The sequence below is a fragment of the Macrobrachium rosenbergii genome, chromosome 5 (assembly GCF_040412425.1).
Source record: "Macrobrachium rosenbergii isolate ZJJX-2024 chromosome 5, ASM4041242v1, whole genome shotgun sequence".
Lineage (NCBI taxonomy): Eukaryota > Metazoa > Arthropoda > Malacostraca > Decapoda > Palaemonidae > Macrobrachium > Macrobrachium rosenbergii.
In genome coordinates this window covers 60,858,142-60,873,799 of record NC_089745.1, presented here as the reverse complement: position 1 = coordinate 60,873,799, position 15,658 = coordinate 60,858,142, and the positions used below count along the sequence as shown (strand labels likewise).

The 15,658-nt window shown below is 36.5% G+C and overlaps 1 protein-coding gene across 1 annotated transcript in view; it reads right to left on the bottom strand.

Moving 5' to 3' along the window:
- Positions 1-2,120: 2,120 nt before the first annotated feature.
- The window catches only part of LOC136838844 (uncharacterized), a 222,180-nt gene continuing 208,642 nt past the window's right edge, over positions 2,121-15,658 (bottom strand). Inside the window, 3 exon segments of the mRNA XM_067104487.1 lie at positions 2,121-3,915; positions 3,918-4,334; positions 11,386-11,724. Coding sequence (XP_066960588.1) covers positions 3,143-3,915; positions 3,918-4,334; positions 11,386-11,724 — 1,529 coding nt within the window. The 3' untranslated portion in view covers positions 2,121-3,142.

The window sequence follows — 15,658 nt, the reverse complement described above, 5'->3', positions numbered from 1 at the left end:
TATATAGACATACATATTACATATGTATATTTGTATATAATACATACATATACAAAGTTTCAGTTGAGATAGACTGTTTCAGAAAATAAATTAGACTAAGCTGATCAAATCCCTTCCGAAACTGTAGTTGTAAGAAAACAAAACCAGCTAAAAATATTTTCCTGCTGCAAAAGAGTAATCCGTGCAGTGTTGTCTTCGACTAAACGAATCAACATTCAATAATGTATTCGATATAGGGCCATCATTGGACAAGTTTTTAGACAAGGGAGAAAAATAATAATATTCTTAGCAAAATTAATAAATCATCTGTATTTTAATGAAATGTAACAACGATGCATTTCATGTATATAACAACGATTGTTCCCGTACAGTAAACTCCATCGTAAGGTATGCCGTTGTTCAGTTAGGGCCAACCTCCCACCTCAGGTCTTTATTAGTATTTAGAATGAAGGTAATATGGCCCGAAGTTCGGGCTGTACGAAATATGCTAGGCGTAGGCACTTTCCGTCTCGACCCTCTCTCATATTTGCCAGTTGTTTGCGATATGGCTTGGATACAGTAGTCACGAAAATAAAAATAAGAGTCCGTCGAATCTCTGACTGAAACGTATAAATAAAACTTAAAGCCTTACTATGTTATGGCCCACCGTACTCCATATAATATACACGAAGTCGGGAAACTCCATATCGCTGAAAATTTGCGCAGCTTCGGCCTCCTTTCCCCTCCGTTCTTTTTCCATGACAAATAGGCAACTGAAATATTTACATGCCGTTACTTTTACCACACGATGTGAAGAAACTCTCGACTGATCTGAGCTCATATCACTTAAAAGCAGGAGAAAACCGGATTTTATTTATCAATAACGGACAGGCAGATCACTATATAACACGTCATAAGAGTGAGTATAACGATTTTTAATGGAAAGAAATGGAAAGAATAAGAATTTCTAGTTATAACATCTAGTGATAAAGGAGATATTTTGAAGATTTATTGGCTGCCTGTACTTGAAGAAAACCAGTCTGGAGACAATAAATGTAATATGTCTTCTTCATCGTTGATATCTTTAATCTTGAGAGAAAAGCATTTCTTTGTATTTAGGAAATTAGGTAATTTCTCAAAATAGGGTCGTAGATGGTCAAGATTGAAAGGAATAATGGTCAACCGTAATCGAGTAATGTAGAGCTTCTACCTGAGTGGGCAAGGTTTCTTCAAGCCCACGGTGTGAAATCAAACAGCTGGCATTACTAAGAAAAGAATGCACTTGCCATCATAACATACTTGAGATCATAACATTGAGCTACGTCCCATAATCCTGACCCTTAAAGAAAATGAGTCTTGTGCGGGACCACGTGTTGAATTTAATCAAGAATGTGCGCGTTGCTGTTCGTGTTTGCAATATCCGAATGCAATAGTGTCGAAGTTGGCAAAACCAAGCTCTGGTAATGATCCTGTTTACCAGTTGCTTTAGCTCTGAGTCATTTCAGTTCTCTCGTAAAGCTAAGTAATATGCACATTGTCATGATGAAAAAGGCTCGGTTACCGAACAGTTCAGTCATACAGAACGATGAAATATTTTCAAGTTCAGCGTCTGTATGTACATACATGCATAGTATATACACGGGTATATGCGTATACATAATGTTAAACGTGCTCATACTTTTGTGCGTGCGTGTGTGAGTAACATCTTCGGTTAATAAGGCATATTTCCATTTCCTGCTTTTTGCCTCTTGCAATGTCCAGTGAAGTGTGTGAACGTTAAATGATACTTTATTAACAAATTAATCGTAGTTGATTAGGAAAATTGTCAAAATGGCAAGTTGCTATGTTTTAAGAGATACTGTTTAAGTTTATGGCAACTTTCAAAACGAAAATTTTCGTACTGGCTGGCTATTTCAACATTTTAAGATGATAATTAGAAAGAATAAATATAAACATTCTTTTCTAAAATGATTACAAGTCAGACCAAAAAGGATGAAACAGGATGATAAAGTAAACTATAAAACAGCTCAAGAGTAATAGCCTAGTGACAAAACCAGTGCAAACAGTTATTAAGTCTTGGAATGTCAAACTACCCTAAATAATTCCAGCTCACCTTGATTGTCATATAAAAAATACCGCCATTAGCTTTAGTATGATCAAACTTTACTCGGTGCTCTCAAGTTTAACAGGTGTCAAAGTTACAATGCATAACCGTAGCCAGGTCACCTGCATGCTCAGGATAACTATGATATCAATTGGAAAAAATGGCTTTTATCTGGATTTCGCCTCATTGTTCTGGAAGACACTATTGAGATAAAAGAGATGAAAAATAATCCGAGTTTTAAAGCTTAAAGTTTCCCTCACTTTTCAAGATATAGTTTATCTCGATTAATATAAGTCCCTATGATTAATTACATTAATTAAAAATTCTGACATCTCTGCAAAATAACGCCATATAATTCACCCAATTTTTATAGTTCATTTTATACAAAGACCTAACAGATGATGATGATCACTAAATTGGTGATTATCAATAAGAGAAATGAAAAGGAAAATGTTATACAACCTATATCTATACTTAAACCCTTACTGACTAAGACATAGTTTTATCTCCTTAGGTTAGATATGATTGCCTTCATTCCATTCAAACTGAATTCTAGATATCGATGAATAATTACATACCTCACAAGAGGATAACAAGGACTGGTAAAGCCTTTACATCACAATGGAACTTCTTGATATCTCTTGTCCTTTGCACTAGTACTTCACTGTTTCTCTGGCTCTGAAACCTGTAACCAGATAGGATTTATTTTTGCTTTGAACTAATCTACAATATTACTCAAATGTGAAATAGTTCAGTTATACATCTTAAACAATGATCTTACAAAAGATGAGGTTCAGTCTACCAACCTTTTTCAAGTGTTAACCTATGCAACCAAATATGGCCACTAAAACTGAGAGATGACTAACAGTTATTTTTTTTTATTTAAATGGACTTCACTGAAAATTTACTCTTCTTGGCAATAGACCACATATCGTAACTATATTGCCTAAGTTTACCAGTGCACCATTTTGAAAAATATTGTCGTTATGAGGTATGTCCATCACCGTAGCTGCCTTAGGAGATGGCTGGAGTTAAACTGTCACCATATCTTTATAACCATTAAACTTCATAGTGCTGCTGTTTGCCAACATCCTCGTGTGATTCTCCAGCCTCTACCTTTTGCTGACGAAGAAACTGGTGTCGACGAGCAGTTTCGCTGCGGGTATTGTGCAGCCTCCTGGCCTCCACAGCACTTCGAGTCGTGGAACCACTTCTTACAGAGCCGTGTCTGGCATTCCCCCCACCACCCGTACTGTGGTGGCGGGTGTGGGTGCGACGATGAGCGGCCGTGGCAGTGTCTATGGTTTCACTACGCCTGACTCTCCGGGAGGGGCGAGGGCGCCGCGTTTCTCTGAAGGACCCACTCATTGCTCGAGCAGACACGATGGTTGTATCTCGAGAGCCCCATGTGTCGTGCGATATTCCTAAGAGGCTTAATGAATGGTGATCTGATGTGGAGGTTTGTTTGTCCACTTTAATACAAGACAAACCTGATGGACCCGCTGCTTCGAGGTCAGGGTCGAGCAATGGACTGGCAGCGGAGGCCTCATCAAAGTCCATGCGAGTGTTGCTCGGCGAACGGCTCTGGTCACGAACTGCAAGCGTTACAGAACACTGGGGCAGGTGCAAGTCCATGGCCAACGAGGCATCACTCCCAGCTTGATGAACACCTGTTGCAGAAGCACCTAGTTCCAGGTCTTCGTCGCCACGCTCACCGATGAAAGCAGGGTAAGTGGCAGTGTAGACCTCACGCACCGCTGGGTTATCGACGGACATGGCTTGGCGAGGAAGGTTGTTTGGGGTAAGACGGCGTCTGGGGCTCTGTGGGGGTGGGCGGGTCTGGTATGCACGCGCAGTACCCGGGGAGGCTCGATGACTCGTCGTTCCTCCTGCTGGAAAGGCCGCACCAGGGAAGGTGCAGAAGGACACTTGACCAATTGAGGTCGGGAGCCACGAGCATCGTAATACTCGGCCGCAGAATCCATGCTGGTTTGCAAATTTTTAGAAAACTGAATGAATGCAAAAGTCATAGCACGGCGGGAGAGTTCTCGGCCACTCTGGTGCCTCATAAGCTCACTGCCATATAAACCCAAGGTTTCCCACTTCGTCTGCGACGACGAATTTCGCACACCTGTGTCTTCCTGACGGTTGCTTCGTTCTGGAAAAGTCTTACGGAATCTGGCTGGCACTATTTTGGCCGCACTATCTCTCGCCTCAAACGTCATTACACAGGCAGCCACTATTACAAAACCTGAAAATGAAAAGTTTAAAAGATTAAAACAGGAATAGAAAGTCATGAAGACTATTTTAAAAGTAAGTCTAAGATGGTTAAGTTTTAAGTTTACTATTAATGAAATGCACACTTATAAAGCAGGATATTCCTATACAGCCAAATAAAATCTGTGAATCCAAGACTATCTCCCAGAAGTTAATTCATTGCTCATACCGTTAAGTTAACAGGAAAGTGTTCTGGAAGCTAAATCATAGGCGGGAAGAAGTGTTCATAGTGAAGTCACTTTACTCGTCACAGTAAATGGTTTTTGACATTAGATCTAAGATGTTTCAATAAATCAGCTTTTGTTTTATCCAGGATAGGCTCCAAGGTAAACTAATCAGGCAAAAAAATTTTGCTTTGATAGTGTAAGAACGAGTAATGATAGCGAGCATGATAAAAATATTACAAAGTTACAAAGTGATTGGATAATATAGAGCGAGACCTATAAGAGTTCAGTCATCAGAAATCACTGTGAATATTAACCATAATAGGCTTGCAGTCTAATGCTTTTCTAATACAAGCTTAACAGTTTTTTTAATATTCAAGACTATTTTAAAACATACGAATTACATAATCCTTGATAAAGCAACGTACGAGCAAAGAAAACAGTGAATAATGTCAATCAGTGAAAAAGTCAGAGCTTTCGATTTCGACAGAACCAGTATTTTTTTTCTTGTTCCTTTTGGGAATATACGATCAGTAATGAAAAGAGCGCATTTACTGTCCTCATTTCAGTCTCCGGACAGACTAGATAAACAGTATAAAAAAACCTTCCGGATACTTCAGCAGATCCAACTTAGCAATGCCTTTCCCTTTAAATACCTATGTAGTACAGTATTTTTATGCAATTAATATGAGGTAGCGCTAGAAATAGGGTTAAAGTTCTTTTTTTTATAGTTTGCACACAGCACAGTCATAGTGATTGCTCTAAAAGTCTCCTAAAATCCGGTCAGCAGTTTTCTTAAATCTCACCAAAAAAAAAAAAAAAAAAAAAAAAAAAAACGTAGCCTTTGACAGCTGAGACGGTATTTTTGGCGGGTTAGGTCTGCTGGGGAGGGCAATACCAGCACTTGACTTTATTCTTAGTCATATTTTGAGAACGATGCACTGCCGTGTGCATTGAGAAGTTAAGAACATACTTAGACTGTATTTAAAAGACCAGTGGAAACACTGCTTGGCATATAAGATATACTAGTCATGGGAAAGGAGTGTTACTATATTGTTTGCAAAAATGTTGCTAATTTGTGTGCGATGAACCCAAAGCCCTCGTTGTGGAATGTGTCCAACAACCCCCTTATTTGTTAACAGAAAGTTTAAACCAGGATTCAGTTTGTACTGTTCTAAGGAGAATCCAATCCTTTATTGAGATGAGATCTCAATTGTTGTGACTATCTTCTGCGGGAAGGACGCCATTACGAGGGATGAAAAGAACGCAAGCGCTGAATATCGCAGCGATTTTTGCAGAGTAAGAACTGTTAGAATGAGAGACGGTGACCGTCCGATCTCTCCAAAAAAAGATATGAGTGGGATGAGGCTGTGCTCAACCAGACATTGTCGTTGATTTTGTGGCAACAAAGTACCACAAGAACAGGCATTCAAGGTCCTTTTCTGACAAACTCTCTAATCAAAGTCAAAGTCATGTAAAAGAAGAAGAAGAGCTGTGCATTCAACAAGCTTCCTACATATCTGTATGAGAATAGTGAATGCCAGTAATCTGTTGCCTAATTCCATAAAAAAATATGAATGTAGGGAAAGGTACATTAGTAATGTTTGAAAGGGGAATTGGTGTCAGTAGGTGGAGACATTGTCATTATAACTGAGCTGCTAAAGGGAGAATGGAGTGGTTAATCTGAGAAATACAGCTATGAAAATCCTTCAAGACCAGTACCACACAATAAAACGTCGGACCAAAAGTCTGAAATAAAACGTATTGTTGAGACAGCAGAAGGAATTTCCACCATCCATACTGGCATTCATTTCAGCATTTTCCAGGCTGCTGTACCCCATCATTACCTCAAATTTGCTTCTGTTCATTTTCAGCTGTAATAAACAGTTTCATTCTCTTTTGAGAGTCTCATTCACAATCACAAACTAACTGTATCATTAGCAAAAAGCTACGTTATGGTACATTCATGACCTCATTCCTTATGCCACAACAAGTCTCGTGCCAATTTTTACCTGAAAACAGTCAATCTTACGTCTATAAAATTGCTTCACTTGCATTGTAAAAACCTTGTAATTACTCAGCAGATTACCTTCAAACAATGCATTCCCAGCACTTCACATTACATCGGTATCAGTCTTGCTGTGAGTCATACACACCTTTTTCCATAAACTCAAAAATTACCACAGCTATTTCTTAACAAGCATTTTCTTTTACACACTCCTTCTCTCCGAATTACTTGTATGTCGTGCTCTGAACAGAATCCTACTATATACCTTCCAAGGTTTACGTTATAATGCTGTGGTCGTATTATTGTTTCTCACCTTTACTATGTGCACTCAGATATACGCGCACGCACGCATACATACATACATACGTACATACATACATACATACATACATACATACATACATACATACATACATACATACATATGTACAGTATATACACAGACACACACATATACACACATATATACACACATAAATTATGTATGAGGAAATGGATTATTATCATTAATTTCGCTTGCCATTCACCTAGCGACTGGTTTTTATGAAAATTAAGTTATCTGTCGTCCACAGCCATATAAGAAATTCACTATGTAATTCAGCAAGGGCACGCGTTATTTTGCTGGAAACGTGACAATACCAATCCCTCTTAATCCGATGTGATGATAAAGGGTAAGTCTGTTTGGCAGTAAGCGATGTGCGGTCAGAGAGAGAGAGAGAGAGAGAGAGAGAGAGAGAGAGAGAGAGAGAGAGCGAGCGAGCGCGCACAGCGGAATAGCACTGCTTGCTGGGTAAATCATATTTGAGTACTGTATTAAAATAATCACTCAGACGAACTAGGAAGACTAGGAAAACAACACGAAAATCAAGGGTTCAAGCTAATATCGGACTTAACACTTTGTTCAATTTGTCCCTGTATCAAAAACAGTTTAGAGCGAGGGTTCTAAATTCATGAATAATGAATCGTTGTACAGTAATAAACTTACAAGAAAGCAGTAAGTGTGGTAGAAATGCTACGAAAAGAAATTCCTTAACACTGCAGCTTAATATCTCCTGTGTAATCATAAATTAGATAAACCTTTTTAATAAAATAAAAATTAGGGATTCACCTTCTGCTAATCTAGTAGTAATCTCATATGAGTTTCATATTACATTTAGACTTTCAGGGATGCGATTACCTGGAAAACCTTGGTGGCAGTAGCCATCTGATATGTAACTACACAATATATTTTACCATAAATATATGTATTAATTTACGTTTCTAGCGAAATTTTAATTTACGTGCATTTACACGTTCACAGGATCGCGCACGTTATACATATAATTATTTGTCAGGTTTTAGAGATAAATGCATATTTGTAAAAGGCACAGTGATCTGTTTCTTTTATGCTGGAAGAATGGTAGAAGTTATCCTCATATTCCGCACTCGGATTAAAGTTTTGCACATATAAAGGTATCCAAAAAATTATAGGAATTTAGAGATTTTCATATATATATATATATATATATATATATATATATATATATATATATATATATATATATATATATGCAAAGGGTAGAGGTTACCCTCATATTCCACACTCAGATAAAATGCTCATATAAAGTTAAAAATTAGAAGATTTTAGAGATTGTGGTTCTATATATATATATATATATATATATATATATATATATATATATATATATATATCATATAAAGGTATCCAAAATTAGAAGATTATTATAGATTGTGTGTTTGTATGGAGCAAACAGATATCATATCTTGTGATTGGTATAATATATAATTTACATATGGATATATATATATATATATATATATATATATATATATACTATTCTATATAGCTATAAATATGAATAAACATATTATATGTATATATAATCATATTTATATATCTGCCGATTCATAAAAATATTGCTCTTTTCTTATAAGGTGAAACCAATCACAAAATATATTATTCTCTATCTTTTTGCTCCATGGCCTCGTATATAGAGTATATATAATGCCCAACATTTGATCGCAGAACTGGATGGATGATATGGTTGGGTCCCTTTCAAATATTATACCACTACTAACTAAAGAAATATAGTTGCACACAGAAAGTATATTCTAAATCGAAAAGGCTGGAAGAATGGTATATCCTCATATTCCATATGGATTAAATTTTGCACATATAAATATAAAAAATATATTTAGAGATTTTCATATATATATATATTATACTATATATATAATTTATATATATATATATATATATATATGCAAAAGGTATTACCTCATATTCCACACTCAGATAAAAGTTATGCTCATATAAAGGTATAAAAATTAGAAGATTTTAGAGATTGTGGTTCTATATATATATATATATATATATATATATATATATATATATATATATAATTTATATAATATATATATATATATATATATATATATAATATATATATATAATTTATATATGGATATATATATATATATATATATATATATATATATATATATATATATATATATATATATATATATATATATATATATATATTACAGTATATGTATGTGTGTGTTTGTATGGAGCAAACAGATAGAGAATCGTAATATATCTTGTGATTGGTTTCGCCTTGATAAGAAAGGAGCAGCTATAAATATGAATAAACATATTATGTGTATATATAATCATATTTATATATCTGCCGATTCATAAAAATAGTTGCTCTTTTCTTATGAAGGTGAAACCAATCACAAAATATATTACGATTCTCTATCTTTTTTGCTCCATGGCCTCGTAGCTCGAGAGAGAGTATATTCTGTGGACAAACTGAATGCCCAACATTTGATCGCAGAACTGGACGAGGATGGATGATATGGTTGGGTCCCTTTCAAATCTATTATACCACTACTAACTAAAGAAATAAAGTGCCTAGTTGCTAGTGGGCTTTTGTGGGTCATAGCTTGAGTGTAGACAGTGGGAAAGAGAGTGTCCAGAAAGTGATAGCTTCTAAATCGAAAAGGCCTCGACTCATTCCACCGTGGTGAAACCAGCCCAAAATATCCCTGGGCAAGAAATTGAGACTCAATTTCCTTGGGACAAACCGTTGGTTCTTTGTATTCACTTTGCATATCTGTATAATAACCTTGATTAAAATGTACACTTTTATTTAATGTCTTATATCAGGGTAAGCGATGTGTCCGCAGACTTTTCACAAGAATAATTTCCATTGAATAAAGAACTAACCACTGGGTCTCCGTATTCACTTTGCATGCATGTTTAAAACAAATTATATGTTTAATGTAAATAAACATTTATTTAATGTCTAATGTCAGACTAAGTGAAATTTGGCATGATTAGTCCGTAGACTTTAAGAATATTAATTTCTATTGAATAAAGGACTAACGGTTGGTTCTCGTCGGTTCATTTTTCATACGTGATTACTGATTAATAACATTCAGTATTTTATTTTATATCTTTTTTCAGTCTTGCCAAATTATTTTCTGCTCCTCTCCAAACAGACGAATTAATATATGACAAAACTTTACATTTAAAAACACGATAAAGGTATGTCACTACTTTGCAAAAAAATGCCTTTTTTTTGGAAGTCAGAAATAACTTTTCAGTAACGCTGTTTTCTCTGGTGAAGTGTTCCTTCTAAATCACTGTCAGTTGTAAAATAAATTTCTGTTGTAGGAATGTAAATATAGTCGGTAGATATATGAGCACTGCGAGACAATTGAAACTTTACATTGACGTTTCATGACTAAAAGTTCGTTGACAAAAGTTACTGAAAAGACGAATAGATATCCGAAAAAGTAAAACAATAAACAACAAACAAAATGTTAATATGTGTCTATGATTGTATTTAAGTATTAATAATTATACTCTAGAAATTATTATTATTATTATTATTATTATTATTATTATTATTATTATTATTATTATTATTATTATTATTATTATTATTATTATTATTATTATTATTATTATTATTATTATTATTATTATGCTGTAGTTTAACGGATCCACCAAATTCTGTCAAGACTCTCACGGAGCTTGCCAGAAATGTTTGTTCTTGAACGAAGAGGTAAAGGAAAGTGTAAAAGCTGAGAAAGTTGGACAGCTAAGTGGGAAGAGACCAAATAAAATGATGAAGAGTAAATGGTAGAAAGCAATGCAGCTTGGGCTGATGGTACGCTGTAAGGAACCTTTAGTAATACCTGCAGTGTGCCGTGCAAGATACAGTTTGGGCCTTATGTGTTCTGTCTCTCCTTGATGGAACCCTATGAAGGATAGCTCAGGTGTGTTAGTTTATTTTATGCTGTCCACGTATTTTAGTTTACCCTTGTCTCCTGATGTTTGTCAGTATATTTTAACCTCCTGTGTAGTATGTTAGTTTAATTTATGCTGCCGTCTATCACGTCTGTTTGGTTACTTTTCAATTTTTGTCCATAGCTGTAAATAGCCATGCCCTCTTTCACAAGTTTAAACTACCAAAAGATGGTAAAGATATTGTGCTCAAGCATTTAATAAATTATATTTCCCATTCAACTGATGTATTTTAAAATGTACAGTAAAAAAGCGGTTTGTACAAAAACCGAGTCGTCTTTCACAATTCTAGAAAAAATAAAAGGCTAAATAATCGAAAATAAGAAATAGTGTCCTTATAAGAAATTTCAAATTATGAAAGGATAAAAAGAGGGCAAGACTCACCAAAAAAAAAAAAAAAAAAAAAAAAGTTTGGGGCACTTTAAAAAGGAGGAACAAGAAAGAGTTTTTACGTGCTTCACAAAAAAAAGAAAGGGGGAAGGGGTTTATGTTTACATCCAAAAAAGTTGGTGGGTGGCAGCATAAGACGTACCTCCAAAGCCCATGACGATGGGACCGACATACGATAACTTGTTGAGGCCAAAACCTCCCTCAGGAGGGAAGATCATGCCCATTCCCGGCCTACTGCCGGTGAAATTAACACCAAGGGCACTGGTGGAGTTAATAATGGTAGTGGTTGTTGTGGTATTGAGGGCGTTAGTAGTATTGCTCCCGGAACCGTTTTGGGGGCTGGACGGTGGATGGGTTCGAGATCCTGTGGTGTGAGGGGGAAGAGGCAGCGGGTAGTTGTTGGTCGAGTTGCTGACGCTGAGGGGAGCCGTACTGTTCTGACTTGCCTGCCTTCTCAGCTGCGCCTCCTCCGCATAATAACCTGTAGGGGACACGAACAGAAAACGCGTCAGACAAAAAGAAATGGCTGGTCAATTTCTGGCATTATTATTGTGATAACATTATTATTATAAAAATAGTCTTCATGCTATCATCAGAGATCATCTGGGAAGACAAATTTGCAGGAGTTCAGGGTGAAGCCCCATTCTATTTTACCTCTCCCCATCCTTCATTTTTTTCGGGTCTGACCTAGATAAAAGGTAGTTTGCCGACCCATCGACTTCAACATTAAAGAAAACTCTACACCGACTGCCATTTAATATTCCACCTGTATAAAAGATATGATAATTTTGCTGGATAGAAATCATGTTGGGGCCTTCGTCGAGTATTGCATATAAGTATTACGTTACAGCTTGTTTCATTTGAACAGAAACAGACTTTCTCTGAAATAGTTGCACCTAAAATCCCATTACTTTCTAGGACATCACTACAGCATCCATATTAAAATCCTCACGGTTTTACCTGAATACCACTGAGTACGGGACAGTATAAAAACAGAAACTCTTAATTACTATAGAAACCTTTGGAGAATTAGGGCAGTAAAAGTGTTGATGGGGATCCATAGTGTCAAGTCTTATCCAAAGGGGGTGATCATATACGTGGCTTATGCAAGCAAAGGTTTTATTCCGATAAAGGCATATTGTGTAGCCTTTACGTTACTTATACATTACAAATTTAATAAAGCTGTTTTTTTTATTAGCTACACAAGAGAATATTCAAATTGAATATTTTTCCATATCTATAACTTTTCTTTTTCGTTTCACATATTATGATTAACTTACGAGACGTATGGTTTAGGTTGCCATTTCATTATGGCACTATTCTGAAGATAAAATGGAATAACTTACGTAATTAGTTGCACGTCCGAAATAAATTTAAAGCGAAGAATAAATAACATCCTGAAAAAATGAGACGCTTACGTTAAAACGATAATACGATGGTTCATTATAAGTTATGGAAATTAGATTAAAGGCAATAAGTTAATAAGAATGGCTGCGAATGGCCCAGCCAATCAGGACACCAGCGCCGCTGCTATCAGATATTAAAATGTTCTTATTTGAGAGTAGCATCCAACCCCGGGGAAGGCATTCAGAAACTCCCTCTAGGGCTGTCGATCGTCTGGAGGATACGGCAAGCTGTCGATAACGGCTGCTGCCTATCTGTCGATATTCCGGAGAAGGCCGGACTGCTCTCGCGTCAAAGACTCCCTCACCCACTCAAAATCCTTCGCGTAATCATTTCCAATTTACGGACTCTGTACCGTTTAAATTGAATCTGATCGGTTATTAAACATATGAATCCTCTGAGTTATGACACTAAGCACGAGGCAGAGGACCATATTAAATTATCATAATGCGTATGAAGAATATTTTCTTCAAATTATAAATTAAAATGATTTCACAAAAGTTCAATTTCAAATGCTCTGGAATTACCTGGAAGATATGGCTTTTTGTTCCTGCATATCAAGAATCGAAATTTGATCACAGAAAAGATTGTTATCAGTACTTTGAATTGCAAGTGGAATATTGTGGCCTGTTATACCCAAAACAAAGTTGATTATTCCTATTACTTATTCAAATAAATTATGACGTAACTGTTAGTAAAATGTTAGCGAAACGGTATTGAAAGTAAAGTGAAGTAAAAAGAAATGAAAAAATGATAGCATCAAGCAAAAGAAATAAAAGGGAAAACGACAAAATGTTTAAGATAAAAAAAAAGTACAGTAACTGCCGGAAAGGGATGTGAATCGACCTCTAAAAATGGAAAAAGAAAAAAAAAAAGAATGAAAGAATGGGAGGTGACGGAGAGAAATAACTACTATTGGAATATCGATTTATGAATGCAAGAACAAAAGGCTCGGTGTGAGGAAGGAAAATGATACAAAGGACATATTGACGAAAATATGGTCCCGGAAAATCTAGAACTCTTACGATGGACTTGCAAGAGAGAGAGAGAGAGAGAGAGAGAGAGAGAGAGAGAGAGAGAGAGAGAGAGAGAGAGAGAGAGAGAGAAGGTTTCCGGAGAAAGTTACCAGGAGAAATGGAAACTGTTAATGAAACTGAATATTTTTAATACTGGATGAGGTATACAGAACGTATTCATTGTACGTAGCTATAGTAGAAAAGGAGAAAGATAAGGGTTAGAGGTGGAAAGCTATGGGAACAACAGCTGGCTCTATTAGGTTATAATAAATTTCAAGGGATACGGATGCTATATGATATTTTCAACATTTTATATATATATATATATATATATATATATATATATATATATATATTATACATATATGTACTTATAGATATATACACATTATATATAATATATATCTGTATATGCATATATGTGTGTATATATATGTATATCTGTGTATTTTACATACACACATTGATGAGTGACTTTCAGAGTTGTGTGTTGAATATATGAGCGGCAGGTGTGAATGCTGTATGGGTAATATAGGTTAAAAGGGTAAAAGAGCGAAATGCACCTGGAGTTGCCGGGCTTACAAGTGAGATGCTGCAGTGTCGACGGCAACAGAAACCGAGTAGCTACTGTAGCTTGGTTTTGTCAGGCATATCTGAATTATTAAAAGGTTCCAAAAGGACGAGGTGAGGGGAATAGTTCTTCTTCTGCATAAGAGGAACGACGAGCAATGATATTGCAACGACTTATCCGGACATAACATTACACAGTATATTTGGGAAGGCGCATGACTCGAGTGATAATGATTGACAAAGCTGTTACAGTGACACAGGGATGGAGAGAAAAGAACGGAGGAAGTTTAATCAAGGCAACTGTTGTGTAATCTGTTTGTTAGAGGACGGTCGTGTCAGCTATGATCCAAGTAAAGATGCGGGATGTAAAATTTATGGACTAAATCTTTGAAAGAATATATAACATGGAATCTTTAAATGAAAAGTGCAATTAGTTTTCAACTTTTTGGACGAAATTATTTTCCGTCTAATATAGTAATGCATGCGCTAGCGATCCGTCAACTCGACGTTACTGCCTCCACATAGAACGTACAAAGAAAGTAGCAAGGATGATTCGGGGTTTTACTCTTCTCTTGCATGTGGATATTTTTGTTCCATATGTTTCCACGATCATAATAGTCAACATCATCGCCAGCAACGCCGCGTGTGCAATGGTCCTATGTGAAATTCCTGCCCTAATGTCTTCCAAAATCTCCATCATCTCCAGCCTCTCTTCTCAGAGCTCTCACCCAGGTTAGTAGTCTGGGTCGTCCAACTTTTCTGGTACCCACAGGACCAAAGTTAACACTAACCATACACGTGCGCGACTGGCATCGGGTTTGGCCTGCCGGGACTGGCGCGCGCTCCAGTCCGCTTGTGTATTGCCCACACACGTAGATGACTTGTTCTACGCACATTTCGAGAGGGCAGATGAATATGCAGTGGCCGTGCTCCTTTCAGTCCTGTAGTGTCCTTCCACACACACTCGACATACTAGCGTGAGTGGAAACTTTTTTGGGAGTCGGCAGACTAGTGCGAGAGGACGCAAGACGCGCCAGTCATTTCAACATGCTGAAAGGACGACGAGACAGGCCACTCTCGACAGGACTGGCAACAGTAGCCCCCATACACGTTAATACTGACCGGTTCGTGCCAGTCGCTATGAAATAAAAATATAATATCACTTAATGTTCTCCCTGGAGTAATGCGAAGGACTTGTCCTGCCCATCTGTCTCGCCCTGTTTCATACTTACGTCGTCTGCATCTGTGCATTTCGTAATTTCCCTTATGGTAACATTTCTAACTATCGTAACGTCTGACTCATATACTCTTGTGTTTTTTTGTGCTGGCGGAAATGCACTTAGAAGTGGGCGGTACCTTGACAATGGTGGGTTGAGTGTAACTTGTCTGAATAACATCGTTATATGTCATATAAATCCTTGATTA